Genomic DNA, 14664 nt, shown 5'->3' with positions numbered 1-14664 from the left:
TTAACAACCTCTCCTGTTCATCGTTCACTTTCAAATTGATCACAAATCCCTCTTATTTCTTTTACCTAATAAAGCTTCCAAATATTCTTCTATTGACTGTTTATAAGTTTCCCCTTCAATATTTATGTGTGCTTCGCCATTTTTCATTGACTTAATTTATATAACTTTTGGCTTTGTTGTCTTATCTGACACCAAATAATTGTAAATCAGGCATAGTTTATTTATTAATCAAATGGCTCCCTAGCCGCCATCTGTTGTTGATTTCCTACAAAGTAGACACACTTCCTTCCGAAAACATTGAAGTCACAAACCGCTGGTAATGATCATTTTAGAGATAAAAATTCCATAAACTCAAGTCAGCCACTGACATTCCCTAAGTGCCATTGAGCCGGGGCAGAGGATTAAAGCCGTATCCTACTGTGTGCTCTCGGAAGTACAGACTGACTTTAGCTGCCTAATATTGACAGCAGGGGGGTGGAGAGGGGTGGGGAAGGCTGGGTAAATCAGGACCGGTCTAGTGACGTCCGGCTTTGTTGTAGGGTTTGCCTCTGTGCTCCCGCTGTCTTCTGACACTGCAATCCCTCTGCTCAAAGATTTTCCTCAGAAGGGGCACAGTGGTTGGGCCTCCGCAGGACTTCCCACGTACAATGCTCTGAAAGCCAAGGGGCGGCCAGGGGTGGAAACAGGAGACTTCTGGAAGGCGTAGCCTGGGAGGGATCTGTTTTCTATTTTCTCCTCTGTATTGAACTCATCTGGATGAGAACCGTTTTCCTGTTTACTATTATCATTACCTGTGTGGGGTATTTTGCTTGCGCGTTTATTTCCCCTGTTAGATGAAACCGCCCGTGGGAAGAGTTAGATAATAAATGCAAGTTTCAGCGAGAAAACTCTGGGGGTGGGGCGGAATCCAAGTGCTTTAAAGTAGGCTCCACTGTTCGGCTTGAGAAAAAGAAAAACTCAAAAGTTCTAATTCTACAGGGCAGAGAAAAACTCGGAAGGAAGCAGGGAGGGAAGGAAAGAAGGAAAAAAAACTCCTTTTCATGTTTCTGTGGGTCTATTTTTTTTTCGTGCATTGTTTTTTTTTTTTTTCCCCTTTGTGAAGGTCATTTTCTCCACAGTTATTCCAATTACAGACCCCTGGAGTCATTAGCCCTCGCTGGATAGGGCCCTGCCATTGCTCTCAAGAGGCTGCGGTCTCTGCGACGTAGACATTTAAAGTGACTTTGCTCGCGCCTCCCAGCCCGACTTTCTGCAGGCGGAGGTGCGCTCCGGTTTCCTGGGAGGAAATAGCTGCGGGGAGCCAGGGACAGCGTGGGCTCGCAGGGCGGGATCGAGGGGTGTGCATCTCTGTGGTGCGTTGAGATCGCTTCTCCCGTGGGGACCAAGGGTTCGTCTATGGAGCTGGAGCCAGGAGCGGCGTGGGAAAAGTGCGCGACTCCTGTCGGGAGCTGCCTGGGGCTACAGCATCACAGCTAGACAGGGTCTCACACTCGAGTCCTCTGAAAACTCACTGCCTTCTCGGAAGGAGGAGCCGGGGGGCAGGGGACCGCGGGGCGGAACTCTTGTCAGCCGAGGTGGGAAGGCGCAGCTGCTAGCCAAGGCTCTGACCTCCTCTGAGCTCCTCCGGTCGCTCGCAGGATCTTCCCGACCCTGCAGGACTTGGCAAACTCCAACCTCCGCTCCCATTAGTTCCCCCACCCCCATCAAATCTCCTCCCTCAGGGTCCCCCATCCATCTCACTCTGCAGAATTTATCGCTGCTTCCAACACCTTTTTGTAACACCCCAGAACTCCGAGTTCCCTTAACTGAATTTGACTTTTGTTTTTATTTCTCCCTGGCTTCCTCTTCTGCCCCCTCATCTGATTGATGTGCGAAGGCTGATGTCTCTGCCAGAGCGAGAGGAATAAATAGATGCTGCCTCGTCTAGAGGCTTAGACTCTCGGGAAGAGCAGCCAGCGGAGCAAGGCACCGAGCTCCGCCAGGCTCGTGGACCGGACCTGGGAGGACTTGGATCCAAGAGTACTGTGGTTGTCCCGGGGGACGGCTGCTCACCCCTCCGGATCGCAGGAGGAGAATCCAGAACGCGCCTCTCGCGTCCATCGCCCGGCTGCGCCCTGCCCCATCCATCCTGCGGGGACCATGGTCTGCCGCGGCCCGGGACGGATGCTGCTACGATGGGCCGGGCTGTTGGTCCTGGCTGCTCTCTGCCTGTTCCAGATGCCCGGAGCCCAGGCAGCAGCCTGCGAGCCTGTCCGCATCCCCCTGTGCAAGTCCCTACCCTGGAACATGACCAAGATGCCCAACCACCTGCACCACAGTACCCAGGCTAACGCCATCCTGGCCATCGAACAATTCGAAGGGCTGCTGGGCACCCACTGCAGCCCGGATCTTCTCTTCTTCCTCTGTGCCATGTACGCACCCATTTGCACCATCGACTTCCAGCACGAGCCCATCAAGCCCTGCAAGTCCGTGTGTGAGCGCGCCCGACAGGGCTGCGAGCCCATCCTCATCAAGTACCGCCACTCGTGGCCGGAGAGCTTGGCCTGCGAGGAGCTGCCGGTGTACGACCGCGGCGTGTGCATCTCTCCGGAGGCCATCGTCACCGCGGACGGAGCCGGTGAGTCCCGGACTTTACCCGACCTCTGAGGAGAAGTTAGTCGTTTGCCTTTATCCTCTCGCTCGCTCTTTGCTCTTCTGAGCACTTAACTTTCCTCCTCTGTTGACTTTTATCATTCTTCCAGACAAACTTAGTGTCTTCCAACAGGTGATCTGATCCACCCATTGGTTCCCTGTTCTTCACACCAAACCTCCAAAGAGGCTCTCCTTCCCTTCCCACTCTTTGCATGTGGGAATTAGCTGCAGTACACTTAACGACATCTAACTTTCTGCTCTGTTTCTTGGTGGATTCTTTTGCAGTCTGGACCATAGGGTTGCTATATCTTTAGTTGTTTTCACGGCTTACAATTGGATGGAGGGAGACATTAGGAAAATAAAAACCCTCATTTTCTTCTAATCACTAAAAGTGCTAAGATACTTTCAGTAAACATCTGACACAGAGATCTGTTAGTGACCTGTGTTTGCTCAGAGCCCAATCTCGTCAGTTACCATCACCTTTCAACAAAGCCCACCCCCTTCCACAAAATAGGTGGTAATTCCAGTCCAGTCAGAAACAGCTATGAAATATTATTTCTATGCCCTGCTAATTAACTTCTGCTGCTCACGTCAGTCAAATAGCCAGGGAACTGAAATAGCAGGCCCTTTTCACATGCCCACGTGCCTTCCAGTAATTCTGTATATGGCATATGGGTGAGCGGAGTTATATTTGGCCATGTCATCTTCATAGCCTTATATAAACTTTGCTTTTAATCTCAATCCCACCGATGCTCTCTGTGCATACACGACCCACACATTCCCACTTTTCCCACTGTAAATCTGTATTATAGTTCTATGTTTAATGGATTTAATCACAATTCATTTTCTCACAGATGTTTGGTCTATTTGTGACATTCATAACTTCCAGAATCCCCCTTCCCCCTACATACACACAACTCAGTCCAGTTCAGTGTGGCATATTTTCAATACACTCAACATTTCCCCACTAGGTAACCCAAGACTCAGATTGTATCCTTCATGCTCTTAAAGAGAAAGCTTGAACAAACAAAGTAGTGACCCTCCCTCAGTACCTCCCAGGATCAACTGTTCTTAGTGTGTTTCCCTTGGTTCGCCCATCTCTGTTCCTTTCCTTCAGTTTCTCAGCTTGCTCAAGCCAGGCTCCTGTCCTCAGTCTACAGTTAACGAATCAACAGGGCTGACTCATTAACTGAAAAATGACACATTAACTAAGAGAGGGTCAAGGGAAAGGCAGGGATAGTTGAAAACCAAGACACACAGACAGATCTCACATCTTTCTCAAGGTCAATATACTTAGAGTATTACCACGAATATAGGTACTGTCTTCTTAATATCAATGACGAATCAAAAGCTCGTTTATAAGGCAACCTGGAAGAAATGCATTCTGTTTACTGTTGGGCAAAAGGGAACTCTGAGCCCTTGTACTGACTGACTGACTGACGTCCCAGGCCCTGAAAACACTGCTGTTTGTTACAGCTCAATGCTGTTGCTATCCTGGCTTGACAGACACTGTTAAAGTCATCTCTGGACAAGCATTAGGAGCAATGCACTCCACACTGAAATGCATGCTCCCCTTAGAAGACCCAAGCCTAGAGGAGGACCTGGAAGGGGTGAGTTTTGGCAAGGCTAAGAGTTCTTGAAGGCCATAGTGAATTTGGATAGAAAGCAGCTCATTTTGAGTCCCTGAGTTACCTGTCCCCTCGGGCCAAAAATGACACAATTGGTCTCCCTGAAGCACTCAAATAGACAGCTCTCCACTCCCAGGGAATGATTGTTGAGAGTCTCTGCAGTTCTGGAGCATTTGTTTTTCTGACAGCAGTGCTGGAAGCCAAGGGCCTTGTGCAGGAGGTAGTCAGCGTGCTGCCACCTCTCGGTTACCACAGGAAACAGAAACCATGAGCTAAGGACGAGGTTGGCTTAAGAGGTCACCTGGCTTCCAGTCTGTTGAAAATTACACATTTCCTCTGTTCGGTGAAACTGCCAGACACTGGAATTACTTAATATGGTGACATGGGGCTGGAGAGATGGTTCAGTGGTTAAGAGCATCGACTGCTCTTCTAGAGGACCTTGGTTTGATTCCTAGTAAACACAGGGGAGATTAATAACATCTATGACTCTTGTTCTGGGAGATTTAATGCCCTCTTCTGGCCGCCATGAGTACTGCACACATGTGGTGCACAGATACACCCAAACTTAAGAGTGCAGAACCAGATGCTGTATATCCACTCAAACTGCATGGGCACTGCATACATGTGGTGCACAGACATATAAGCAGGCAAAACACCCATGTACATACAGGTATCACCATTTTAATTAATTTATTCTTTGGTTTATTTGGATATGATAGTTTACAAAACAGAGTTTGTCTGTTTCCCCTTCAGGTATAAGCAGAATTCCTGTGTCTTAGGACAAGATCCTATCTAACCAGATATGAAAGTGAGATCTCTCTTTAAAGAGTGGTACAACCATTGGGTCCCCAATGGAGGACTTAGAGAATGGACTGAAGGAGCTGAAGGGATTTGTAACCCTATAGGAAGAACAACAATATCAACCAACCAGACTCCCCAGAGCTCCCAGGACTAAACCACCAACCAAGGAGTACACATGGAGGAACCCATGGCTCCAGCTGCATGTGTAGCAGAGGATGGGTCTTGTTGGGCACCAATGAGAGGAGAGACCCTTGGTCCTGCCAAGGCTGGAACCCCAGTGTAGGAGAATGTCAGGATGGGGAGGTGGGAAGGAGTGGGTAGGTGGGTGGGGAAACACCTTCATAGAAGCAGGGGGAGGGAGGATGGGATAGGGGATTTTCGGAGGGGAAACCAGGAAAGGGGATAATATTTGAAATGTAAATAAAGAAAATATTCAATAAAAGGAAAGGAAAGAAAAAAGAGAATAAAATATTACCATTATTAAAAGAAAATAAACAGGCATACAACATTCAGGGTGAAAAATTGGCATCAAACATGTAAGTCAAACACTTTAGTTATTTATATTTTCTTTTAAAAAAAGAGTGATACAGGAGAAGCCGTGGCAGGACAATATGGCGGGTGACGTTAAGATTCCACGCTGTACCTTTACAGGTTGTTACAAATGTTCTTAAGGGATGGATGGTACTGGGCTTTGTATGTTTAGGTGGGCAATTATATCTTACCAGTTGGGTCAAAGGAAAAAAAAAGAGTGGTACAACCATTCCCATTCCTGTATCAAGAGGATTTTAGTTCATTCACACCATTCATGGTTATCTGTTTGCACCTGAGATACTGTGACTCAGCAAATAAGCTTAGGGCGTTTAACAGAGCCAAGTCTCAGTGAAACAAACACACTGACGCTCCAAATCATTTTTTACTTCCAAAACACTAAGAATGGACTTAAAGAATATGTGGCACGTAAACGATCACTAGTAATTTCATATTAAGTTATTTGTGTCTTTTGTGTTTACTGTACAGTGTGGCTTTGAGCACTGCTGTTTGGGAAGAGCTCAGTTTGGCCACTTTGCCAGTTCGTTGAGACTCTTGGGCAGGTCTGTGGTATGAACCAGGTGCTGAGTCTCTACACCAGCCCACGTCGGACGCTCGCTACGGAGGAATGGCATAGCCTCTTCAACCCTTACCTGTTAGTAAAGGCACAAGTGTTTGCGTCTTAGGGGCACGGTGAAGACTAGACGCTGTGTGAGCCGACTGGCTGAGTCGGACCTGGGCAGAGAATCACTGAACAAATCCCTGATATTATTTTTCCTATTTTTATTGCTGCTTTCTCAACTTGACCAACGCTTCCTTTTCCTTTGTGTTTTTGAACTTGCTAAACGCAGCAGACACAGCCTCTTACTGCATTATCCCTGGAGATAATTTTACACGTGGATCTAACTGGGGAAGCAAGTTTTATCTTTCAGGAACGCAGAAAATTAGTATTCCACTTCATATAAATCAAGCTAGAACTCAGGTTAAGGAGCTTACTCCTATGGGACTAATAGAAAGAAAAGAGTGAGTTCGATGTCTGTTAACTAGAAATAGTTTGTTAGGGGAAGAGACCCGCAAGCCTCTGCCCCTCCCCGAGGACTTATAAGCAGCCAATGGGGGGTGGGCAAAGGTAGGGGTGGAGGGTGGAGGCGCCCTTTCTTTGTTATCACAGGTTGTGATAGGCAGGCAGGGGAGACACATTTTCTCCAGTAGTGGGGATGCCCCACAGTGCTATAAGTAATCCTAATTAACGTCACTGGTTCATCAAAAAGAAAAAAGAGTCAGTATTTTTAAAAAGTTTAAAGATGTATTGAATGTGTGAGAGAAATGGTAGGGTGTTTCACAGCGGTTTCTAGGACTCCTACAGCTTGCTAGGCCAAGGGCTCCATAATCACCCTGCTATTGCTGGCTTCCCGTTAGGACCAATATCCCCGCCCCCACCAAGTTCTTGTGCAACATATTCTTCGGGCTCTGGCCTGGCAGAGTCCTGCTACCTTTCACATGCAGAAATGGCTGCTTAATCAACTCTCCCTCTCCAAGGACCAGGCTGCCTTTGCTCTAGTGTTAGCCCTGGTTTACAAATATTTGAGGGGTCAAACGCCGAGAAGGAAGGATCCAAATGAGAACATCAGATGGAAAGAAGTGAAAATTTAAAGTTAAGACCGAAGAGAAAAACATAATTCTAAGGATCTTTCATCATGTCCATACCAAAAAAGCAGTCTGCCTGGCTTGGAGAGAGAACCTGTATTATTAATTTTATTTAGAGATAACCCAGCTGTCAGTGCTAGCGAAATCTTAGACTGTCCCTAGACTATTTTTTTTAAAGAATTATGTATTTTACGTTTATGAGTAGTGCACCATAGCTGTCTTCAGACACAGCTGCAGAGGGCATCGGATCCCATTACAGATGATTGTGAGCCACCATGTGGTTGCTGGGAATTGAACTCAGGACCTCTGGAAGAGCAGTCAGTGCTCTTAACCACTGAGCCATCTCTCCAGCCCTAAACTATTATTTTAGTCAGTCACTTCTTGTCTTCTTTTTACCGAACTTTGAAATAATTATTTGAAGAGCAACTTTGACCATGCTCTTTCTGGTCTTTGTCTTTCTGGCGGGTGTTTAAAAGGACACAAGAGCCTCTGTGTAGACAAGTATTGAATGATGGGGCACTAACTTCAGTATACAAACTTAAGGATCATCACAGCTTTGGAGCTGCAAGCCCTTAGTCAGTTTTGCCCTTCATTTTGTATGACATTAGCATTGGCCAGCATTGGTGTACACCAAGGGGAATGAATGATTGGTACTTGGTAAAAGACATGCTCAACAGCAACCACACCAGGGAGAGAGGACCTGCAGTCTTAGGACTTTAGTGTTGACAGAATAAAAGCTCAGCACATACCATGCTCTAGGTGTTGCCGCACGAGATGTACACTTGCGTTCTCATCACAGCTACAAGCTGAGTATTTTTACTCCCAGCTACAGGAGAGAATGGACAGGCACACAGAGAAGTGACTTGTCAAGTTGACTCAGTGCGTGAGAAGACAAGGGTTCAGACCAGAGTCTGTTCTACACTACCCATCTTCCTTTGCTAAGGAAAGGGGTGTTGATCTTTTTGGAGAATCTGTGTCTTTTGTTCGTGAGGTTAAAGTTAAAGGAGTGAAGTATGTGCCTTGTGTTGGCACTTGGCTTAAAAGAATAAAAGGACATCCAGGACAATGGGTCCCAAGTGATAAGGAATGGCTGTTGGTTGCACTGCTGAGATAGGAGAGAATGTCCATTCCAGATTCATCTAAGGAAGGTCCCTCAGCCTCAGTGCGCCCCAGAGCTCCCTATTCTTCGCCTGTGTGCTTTTAGCTGTTGCAAGCCTTCAGTCTCACAATTATCTAGGTTTAGGGCCCTGCCTTGATTCTGTCTCTTTTCTCATCCCTGGTGCTCAAGTGCTACTACTCTATTCAGAATCAGATTTCCGTCCTTCTCTGTCTGTCATTCTGTTCCGGTTCACTGCACCCCATGAGGATTACAACAGTGCAGCCATGGCCGGCTCCTTGCCTGCAGTATTCCTCTTTCCTCTTCTGGCCCCACGGTTGTTTAGGAACAGTGTATCTATTGCCAACTTCCGACCCAGTCTCCTCTCCCTCTCTCTGTAGACTCACTCTTTGCTTGTCCCATCTCAATTCCAGCCATGTTGGGGGACGTGCGGGCCCCTTTGCAGCGATGTTCTCACACAGGCTCTCCCTGAAGTCTGCTCTGTCGCTACAAACTCTCGAGATATGGAATCTAGCAATCACACAGTGCCTACCATTTGGATCCAGGACAGGTTTGATGGCAGAATTTCAGATTTTGACTATGTAAAAAAAAAAATGATTGGAAACATTTGCATTTCTCTCATACAATTTTAACAATTGAATCCTTAGTGTTAAAAAAGGTATAGAAACATGCGTGGCGATAAGAGGTTAAAATAAGGAAAATCTTCTCCTTGGCTACCCTGTTTCAAATGAGTTCTTGTTTCCCCCAAGAAGCTTTATTTTTTTTATTTCATATAAACCTTAAATGCCTGATGTTTTAAATGTGGACTAATACAATTTATTAGTCTTGAGGGAGATTATTTAATACAAACCGTGTGCATTTTTTTCTCATCATTCTTCATGAATGGAAACATTGCATTTTGCTTTAAAACTTGGACACATTTATCATGAATAAGATTGAATAAGATAAACGTCATCAAGTTAATGGTTCATGTTTTGGTTGAGTCAAGGGCTGGTAAACTAGTATTTGTTGTCTTTCATCTATCTGGAGACCTCGATTTTTTTTTTATACTGCTTTTTTGCATGTTAGCTGACAGCCACATATGTAGCTCACAGGTAGAGCCCTGTTTAGCATGTAGGAATCCCTGGGTTCAATCCAGGACACCGCAAACCCTTCCTCATTTATGTTTTATTGGAAGGATGAGGACAGAGAAAGAATGCTGATTTTGTTAGGTTAAGTAGAGGCATTGGGCTCACTTAGCATTAAGGGTTAATACTTTCATATAAGACCCTTATATGAAAGTGTGAGTTGAGTACCAGCGAGAATCCGTGGTTAGTAACTGTGTCTCTCAGCAGGGGTACGCAGTGCAATTCATCAGAGGCTGCTCTCCTAATTAGAACACAGAAGGCCATTATCATTACCACTTTCTGAGGTTACAGCATCGTGAGAGGAACCAAGGGTGAATCCCAATTATTGCCACATCTATTAATTGTACTGGCTTGAGAGATCTACAGGCGCTAGGCTTCCTTTGTGCTGAAGTATTTAGTCCTCATTTAACAAAGGGCCTGGAGTTCTTTCTGGATTTCCCATAGACACTGTGTCAGGAGAGTATGACACAAGCCATCCATTGAAAAGGTATGCTTGGTTCTACCTGTCACAAAGTCACACACATTGGGTCAGCGCCTAATGTTTATGTGGGTTACAACATTCATTTGCAGCATTTATGAAATTCAAGAACACATTATTAAGTGCTAAAGGTTTGCTCACGGGTGAGGACGACTCATGACCAGTAGCTGTCAATCACGGCTGAGAAAGGACCTCCTCCTTATTCAACCCCCAATAGAGGGGCTGCCTCACAGCCCTAATAAGCGACCATTTCCTGGAGACAGCGGATTCTTGCCCAAGTCAGGCTGTACAGAATTACACCTTATAGTTGACATCCTGAAGTGATCACTGTTCTCATTCTTTCTTTTTTCTGCCGCTTTCCAGATTTTCCTATGGATTCGAGCACTGGACACTGCAGAGGGACAAGCAGTGGTGAGTACATTGTCTGTTCCTGGCTTTCATTTGTGGTGCAGTCAATTTTTGATACGGTCTTAATACTCAAGTTTTATTTGCAGATACTTGTGTCCCGCTTTAAAAATAAACATGAAAATGAATTCAGTATCTATGCTGACTTAATTTTTTGTGTTAGCATATTAAAGTCGACCTCTTGGTTTATAGTTTGGTTTACAAAAATGCTGATGAATATATAGATTGATGTAAACATGGTTTTTCAGGATACAGAATAATTCTGTTGTCTCTTCCCATACTCCTTCATGTATAATCTTTCACAATTACAAGTTTCGCCTGCTTTTAAGCACTAGCCATTCTCTGGCACTATCATGTCCTTTGGGGATTGTCACCTAGATAGAATCCAGGGAGTTAGCCTCAGTGGTAAGGTATATAATCTTTTGATCTGCCAATCTGTTTCCATACAACCTGCAACCTGGGGTTTCCAACTACTCCTGTTTCTTGCAACCCAAACCTTAAGTCATCCTAAAGCAATGCTAATAGGAATGGCTATGTCAAGTGAGCCTAAAACTCTGATGAAGGAGACCTCTCCTCTCTGATTAGGGACCCAGTGGTGCTAAGAGACAGGCAGATCCTGTTGTTTGGTTCATAACCACCTTCTTCTTGGCACCAGATGAAGTCGTCATCTCCAGAAATGAACTGCAGAGAGGGAGAAATAATGTCCTAGATTTCTAGCAAGGATCAAAGTGGGGTGCTCCAAGGAACTGAATAGTACTGGTGATATTGGAAAGAGAGAGCGAGAGTGAGAGCGAGAGAGGGAGAGAGCGAGAGAGAGAGAAGCTTGGGAAATGACCTTGCATGATTGCAAAATGCCAGACTCACCCCTGGCTATGTGTTAATTTGATTAAATAGTGTTCCACAGACTGAAGAATTAACTATGGGTTATACGTCACCTTGCATGCCTGGATTGGATCTAAACACTGTTGAGAGTACAGAAAAGCCTACAGTTGTGTGTTGGTAGTACAAAACTGAAAAGTCACATATGTGGTTTTGTTTTGCCCTGAGACAAGGTCTCCTTTCCTAGTCCTGCTGTTGTTTATGTTTGAGCATTCCTGAGTAACTGCTTCACGCCTTCTGCTCAGGCTTTGTTCAGTGAGAGAGAAAGAACGGGCCTAATTATCCCATCTACCACACAGTAAACCTTTTAATAAAGTGCAAAAAAGAACAAAACCCATAAGCGGGTGCATTTGTTTTTTTAGCATTGCCTCATAAAGACCACACAGCAGGATTTTTGATGTTAGAGAGTTCTAGAAGCCTCTGCATCACTGCCACTTTTACATTTCTTCACCACATAGCTTCTAGGCAGGGCTCTGCCAATCACAGATTAGTTTGGCCTGGTCTTGAAGTTTGCATGGATGAATCCTCCCCTTCCCTCTCCCCACCCCCTGTGCATGGTGGCTTTCTTCACACTTCTTGACACACGTGACAGCTTTAGTTCTCATTGATAACGCTGTCCATCACTGTGCAATTCTTCCCGCTCTCACTGGATATTAGGATTGCTTCCTATTCCAGCTACTGTGTCTAAATGCTGCCCAGTTTCTACATAGTTGGTTTTTTTCTGGTAATTTTCACTGATTTTGGTCACTGTGCCTGCCAGGTACTCATAAGAGAAAGGGAAACATATTTATCAATGCATGACTAAGTTAGGAATAAAGATTTTTACTGAACTGACCACATCCATTGAGTATTATAATTAAGTTGGAAAGTGTCTGACCTTAGATGCTGTCCATCAAAAGTAGCCCATTTACCTTATGTAAAAGTAACTGATTTTAAATTGTTTAGAATTTTTGAGGATTAAAGCTTTATTTAGTATCTAAATGCAAATTATATATAACGCAGAGTGCAGGGTGGGAGAGGGTAGGTGGAGCCCCAGCCATTGCTCGGATTAGCATTGTATGCTCATTTCAGTGGCCATGGCTGACACAAAGGTGCCACCACCACCACATCATGATTTCCCAATGTCTCATATCATCTCACAACCCTTCACCCTGATCCCAAGACGGGAAAACGTACTGAAGAGTCGCCCACCCAAACCCACACCGGACTCCATGACAAAGCTGGTTCTCATCTTGCTAAAGCAGCTGGGTTGCTGAGGCCCCAGAAGGACCCGTGGCCACCCACATCTTGCTTTCCAGAGGGTGCTCATCCCCATGCTTATTTAGAAGATCTTGAGTTCTGGGGATACAGTGAGGAACATGTTCTGTCACACAAAAGTAGCCAGACATTCTTGGTGTCTGTGCTACTCTGAGAACCACTCATTCTGTTGTATTTGTGGGAAACAAACTAAAAAGCCCACTTGTTGAGTAATGCAATTGGTCAGTCAGAATTTCTTGTCAAGGGTGTGTGTGTGTGTGTGTGTGTGTGTGTGTGTGTGTGTGTGTGTCTGAAAGTTATGGTTAGAGTTTCAGTGTGTCAATGAACAAAGACCTCAATAACACAAACAATATACAAAGATGGGTCCATTTGGAGCAGGGTATGGTGATGCACACCTTTAATTTCAGCTGTCCTGAGGCAGAAACAGTGCTCTCGAGGCAGAGCCAAATGAAATCTCTGAGTTCCAGGCCAGCCTGGTCTGCAGAGTGGGTTCTAGGAGAGTCAGGACTACACAGAGAAACCCTGTCTCAAAAACGAAAACAAAAACCCAAACATACAAACACTCCCGAACAACAACAACAACAACAACAACAACAACAACAACAACAACAGCAGCAGCAGCAGCAGCAACACAAAACTAGCTCCACTTTTGAAACCTCAGAACAAGTGGAGTGTTCTTGGAATCAGAGTTTTCTGTTCCTTTTCCCAAAAATGTTTTCCTGTTGGCTGGTATAATGGGGACAAGGAAAATAAGAAAATAAGAGAGTTCATGCTGATGGGGGGGGGGGCGCACATTGACACAGTCACATGTTTCAAAAGTAGATGCAGTTTGCTCACACTCAGAATTTTATCCTTTGGAGAAAGGTCGCAGCTGAAAAGGCTCACAATAAAGCAGGAAATGAGGAAGGCCCAAAACCATTAGAACCGCCATCCTGACCCCCTTCCAAAATGTCAAGCTGTTTCTGTCTGGAATTTGGGGAAGACATTCTTTCCCTCCAATTAGTTTATTTGTTGCCGTAACACTTAACTTTTTTCCCCCTCTTCTGTTTCGGAGATAATGACTCTGAACAGTTTCCAATTTTGAGTGTATTTTACTGTGGTAAATCCGCTATCATAAAAGAAAGACATGTTCTGTATTTCACAGCATGGGATGTGAGTCCCATCCATCAGGATAGAAAATTAAGAGGGATGTTTAATTCCTTCAAGGAAAGGGCATGGCTTTTGTTCATTTGGTTTTTTTTAGTTTAATTTTGTTTTTTGAGGTAGGGTCTGTGTGACCCAGGCTGGCCTCGAACTCCCTATGCTTCCGAAGATGAGCATGAGCTTCTGATCCTGCTGCCTTCACCTCCCGAGCTCTGGGATGGCAGCTGGCGCCACCACACTTGGGTTTAAGCATTGCTGGAGAGGAAGCCAGGGCTCTGTGTGTGCTCACAAGCACTTTAACAACTACGCTACAGTTCCAGGCCAGTGTGTTGGTCTTTGGAAATAAACCAAAAATAATCCTCTTTTTCCATGTATGATGACAACCAATTTATGAACATTTACACTAAAAAAACACACATTCTCCCCTACCCCCAGGGAGGCAATAGCTGACAAATTCTGATGTACTGTGTGGACACGACCAAACTTCACTGGTCTTTTTTTCCCCAATATGAATATCAGCTTGCACTGGCCTCTGCTCTCCTTTCTACAAACACTTGCTGGCTTCAGAGGCTGAACTAACCAGTCACAACTAGGGGAAATTAGCAAGGCTAAATAGTACTTTTTGTGGCTGTACCGTAGTTTATAATCTCAGGCCTTTCCCCAACCTACCTGTCACACATGGGAGCTGTCACTTGGAACCAACTCTTTCTTTCACATTCTCTTCCTTGAACTGTTAGCAAAACTGTCTTAGTGATTCTGGCCCCCAGGCACAGGCACTTCTGAAGGATCTCATGCTTGGGCCCTCTTCTCTCTCTCTCTCTCTTCATGAGGGTTTCTTCCTGGTGGAACTCATCTGTCTACAGAGGTTCTTAGTCCCATCTCTGACTGTGGTTCTGTTCACTCTCCCAGGAAGAACGGCATATTTCCGTTTCCACCCATCATATTTGTGTTTCAAACATAGTTGATTCGACAACAACGACCTTTTAATAAAAAACTACCACCTTGAAGGATGTGGCTTCATCT

General features: G+C 45.2%; 1 protein-coding gene across 1 annotated transcript in view; it reads left to right on the top strand.

Annotated features, from left to right (window-relative positions):
- Positions 1 to 1893: 1893 nt before the first annotated feature.
- The window catches only part of Frzb (frizzled related protein), a 32684-nt gene continuing 19913 nt past the window's right edge, over positions 1894 to 14664 (top strand). The window contains exons 1-2 of the mRNA XM_032903562.1: positions 1894 to 2617; positions 10321 to 10368. Of these exons, the coding sequence (XP_032759453.1) occupies positions 2140 to 2617; positions 10321 to 10368 (526 nt within the window). The 5' untranslated portion in view covers positions 1894 to 2139. The remainder of the gene's footprint in view (positions 2618 to 10320; positions 10369 to 14664) is intronic.

Source organism: Rattus rattus, chromosome 5 (genome assembly GCF_011064425.1).
Source record: "Rattus rattus isolate New Zealand chromosome 5, Rrattus_CSIRO_v1, whole genome shotgun sequence".
Lineage (NCBI taxonomy): Eukaryota > Metazoa > Chordata > Mammalia > Rodentia > Muridae > Rattus > Rattus rattus.
Note: the sequence above shows the minus strand (reverse complement) of the source record. Positions and strands in the feature narration are given on the sequence as shown.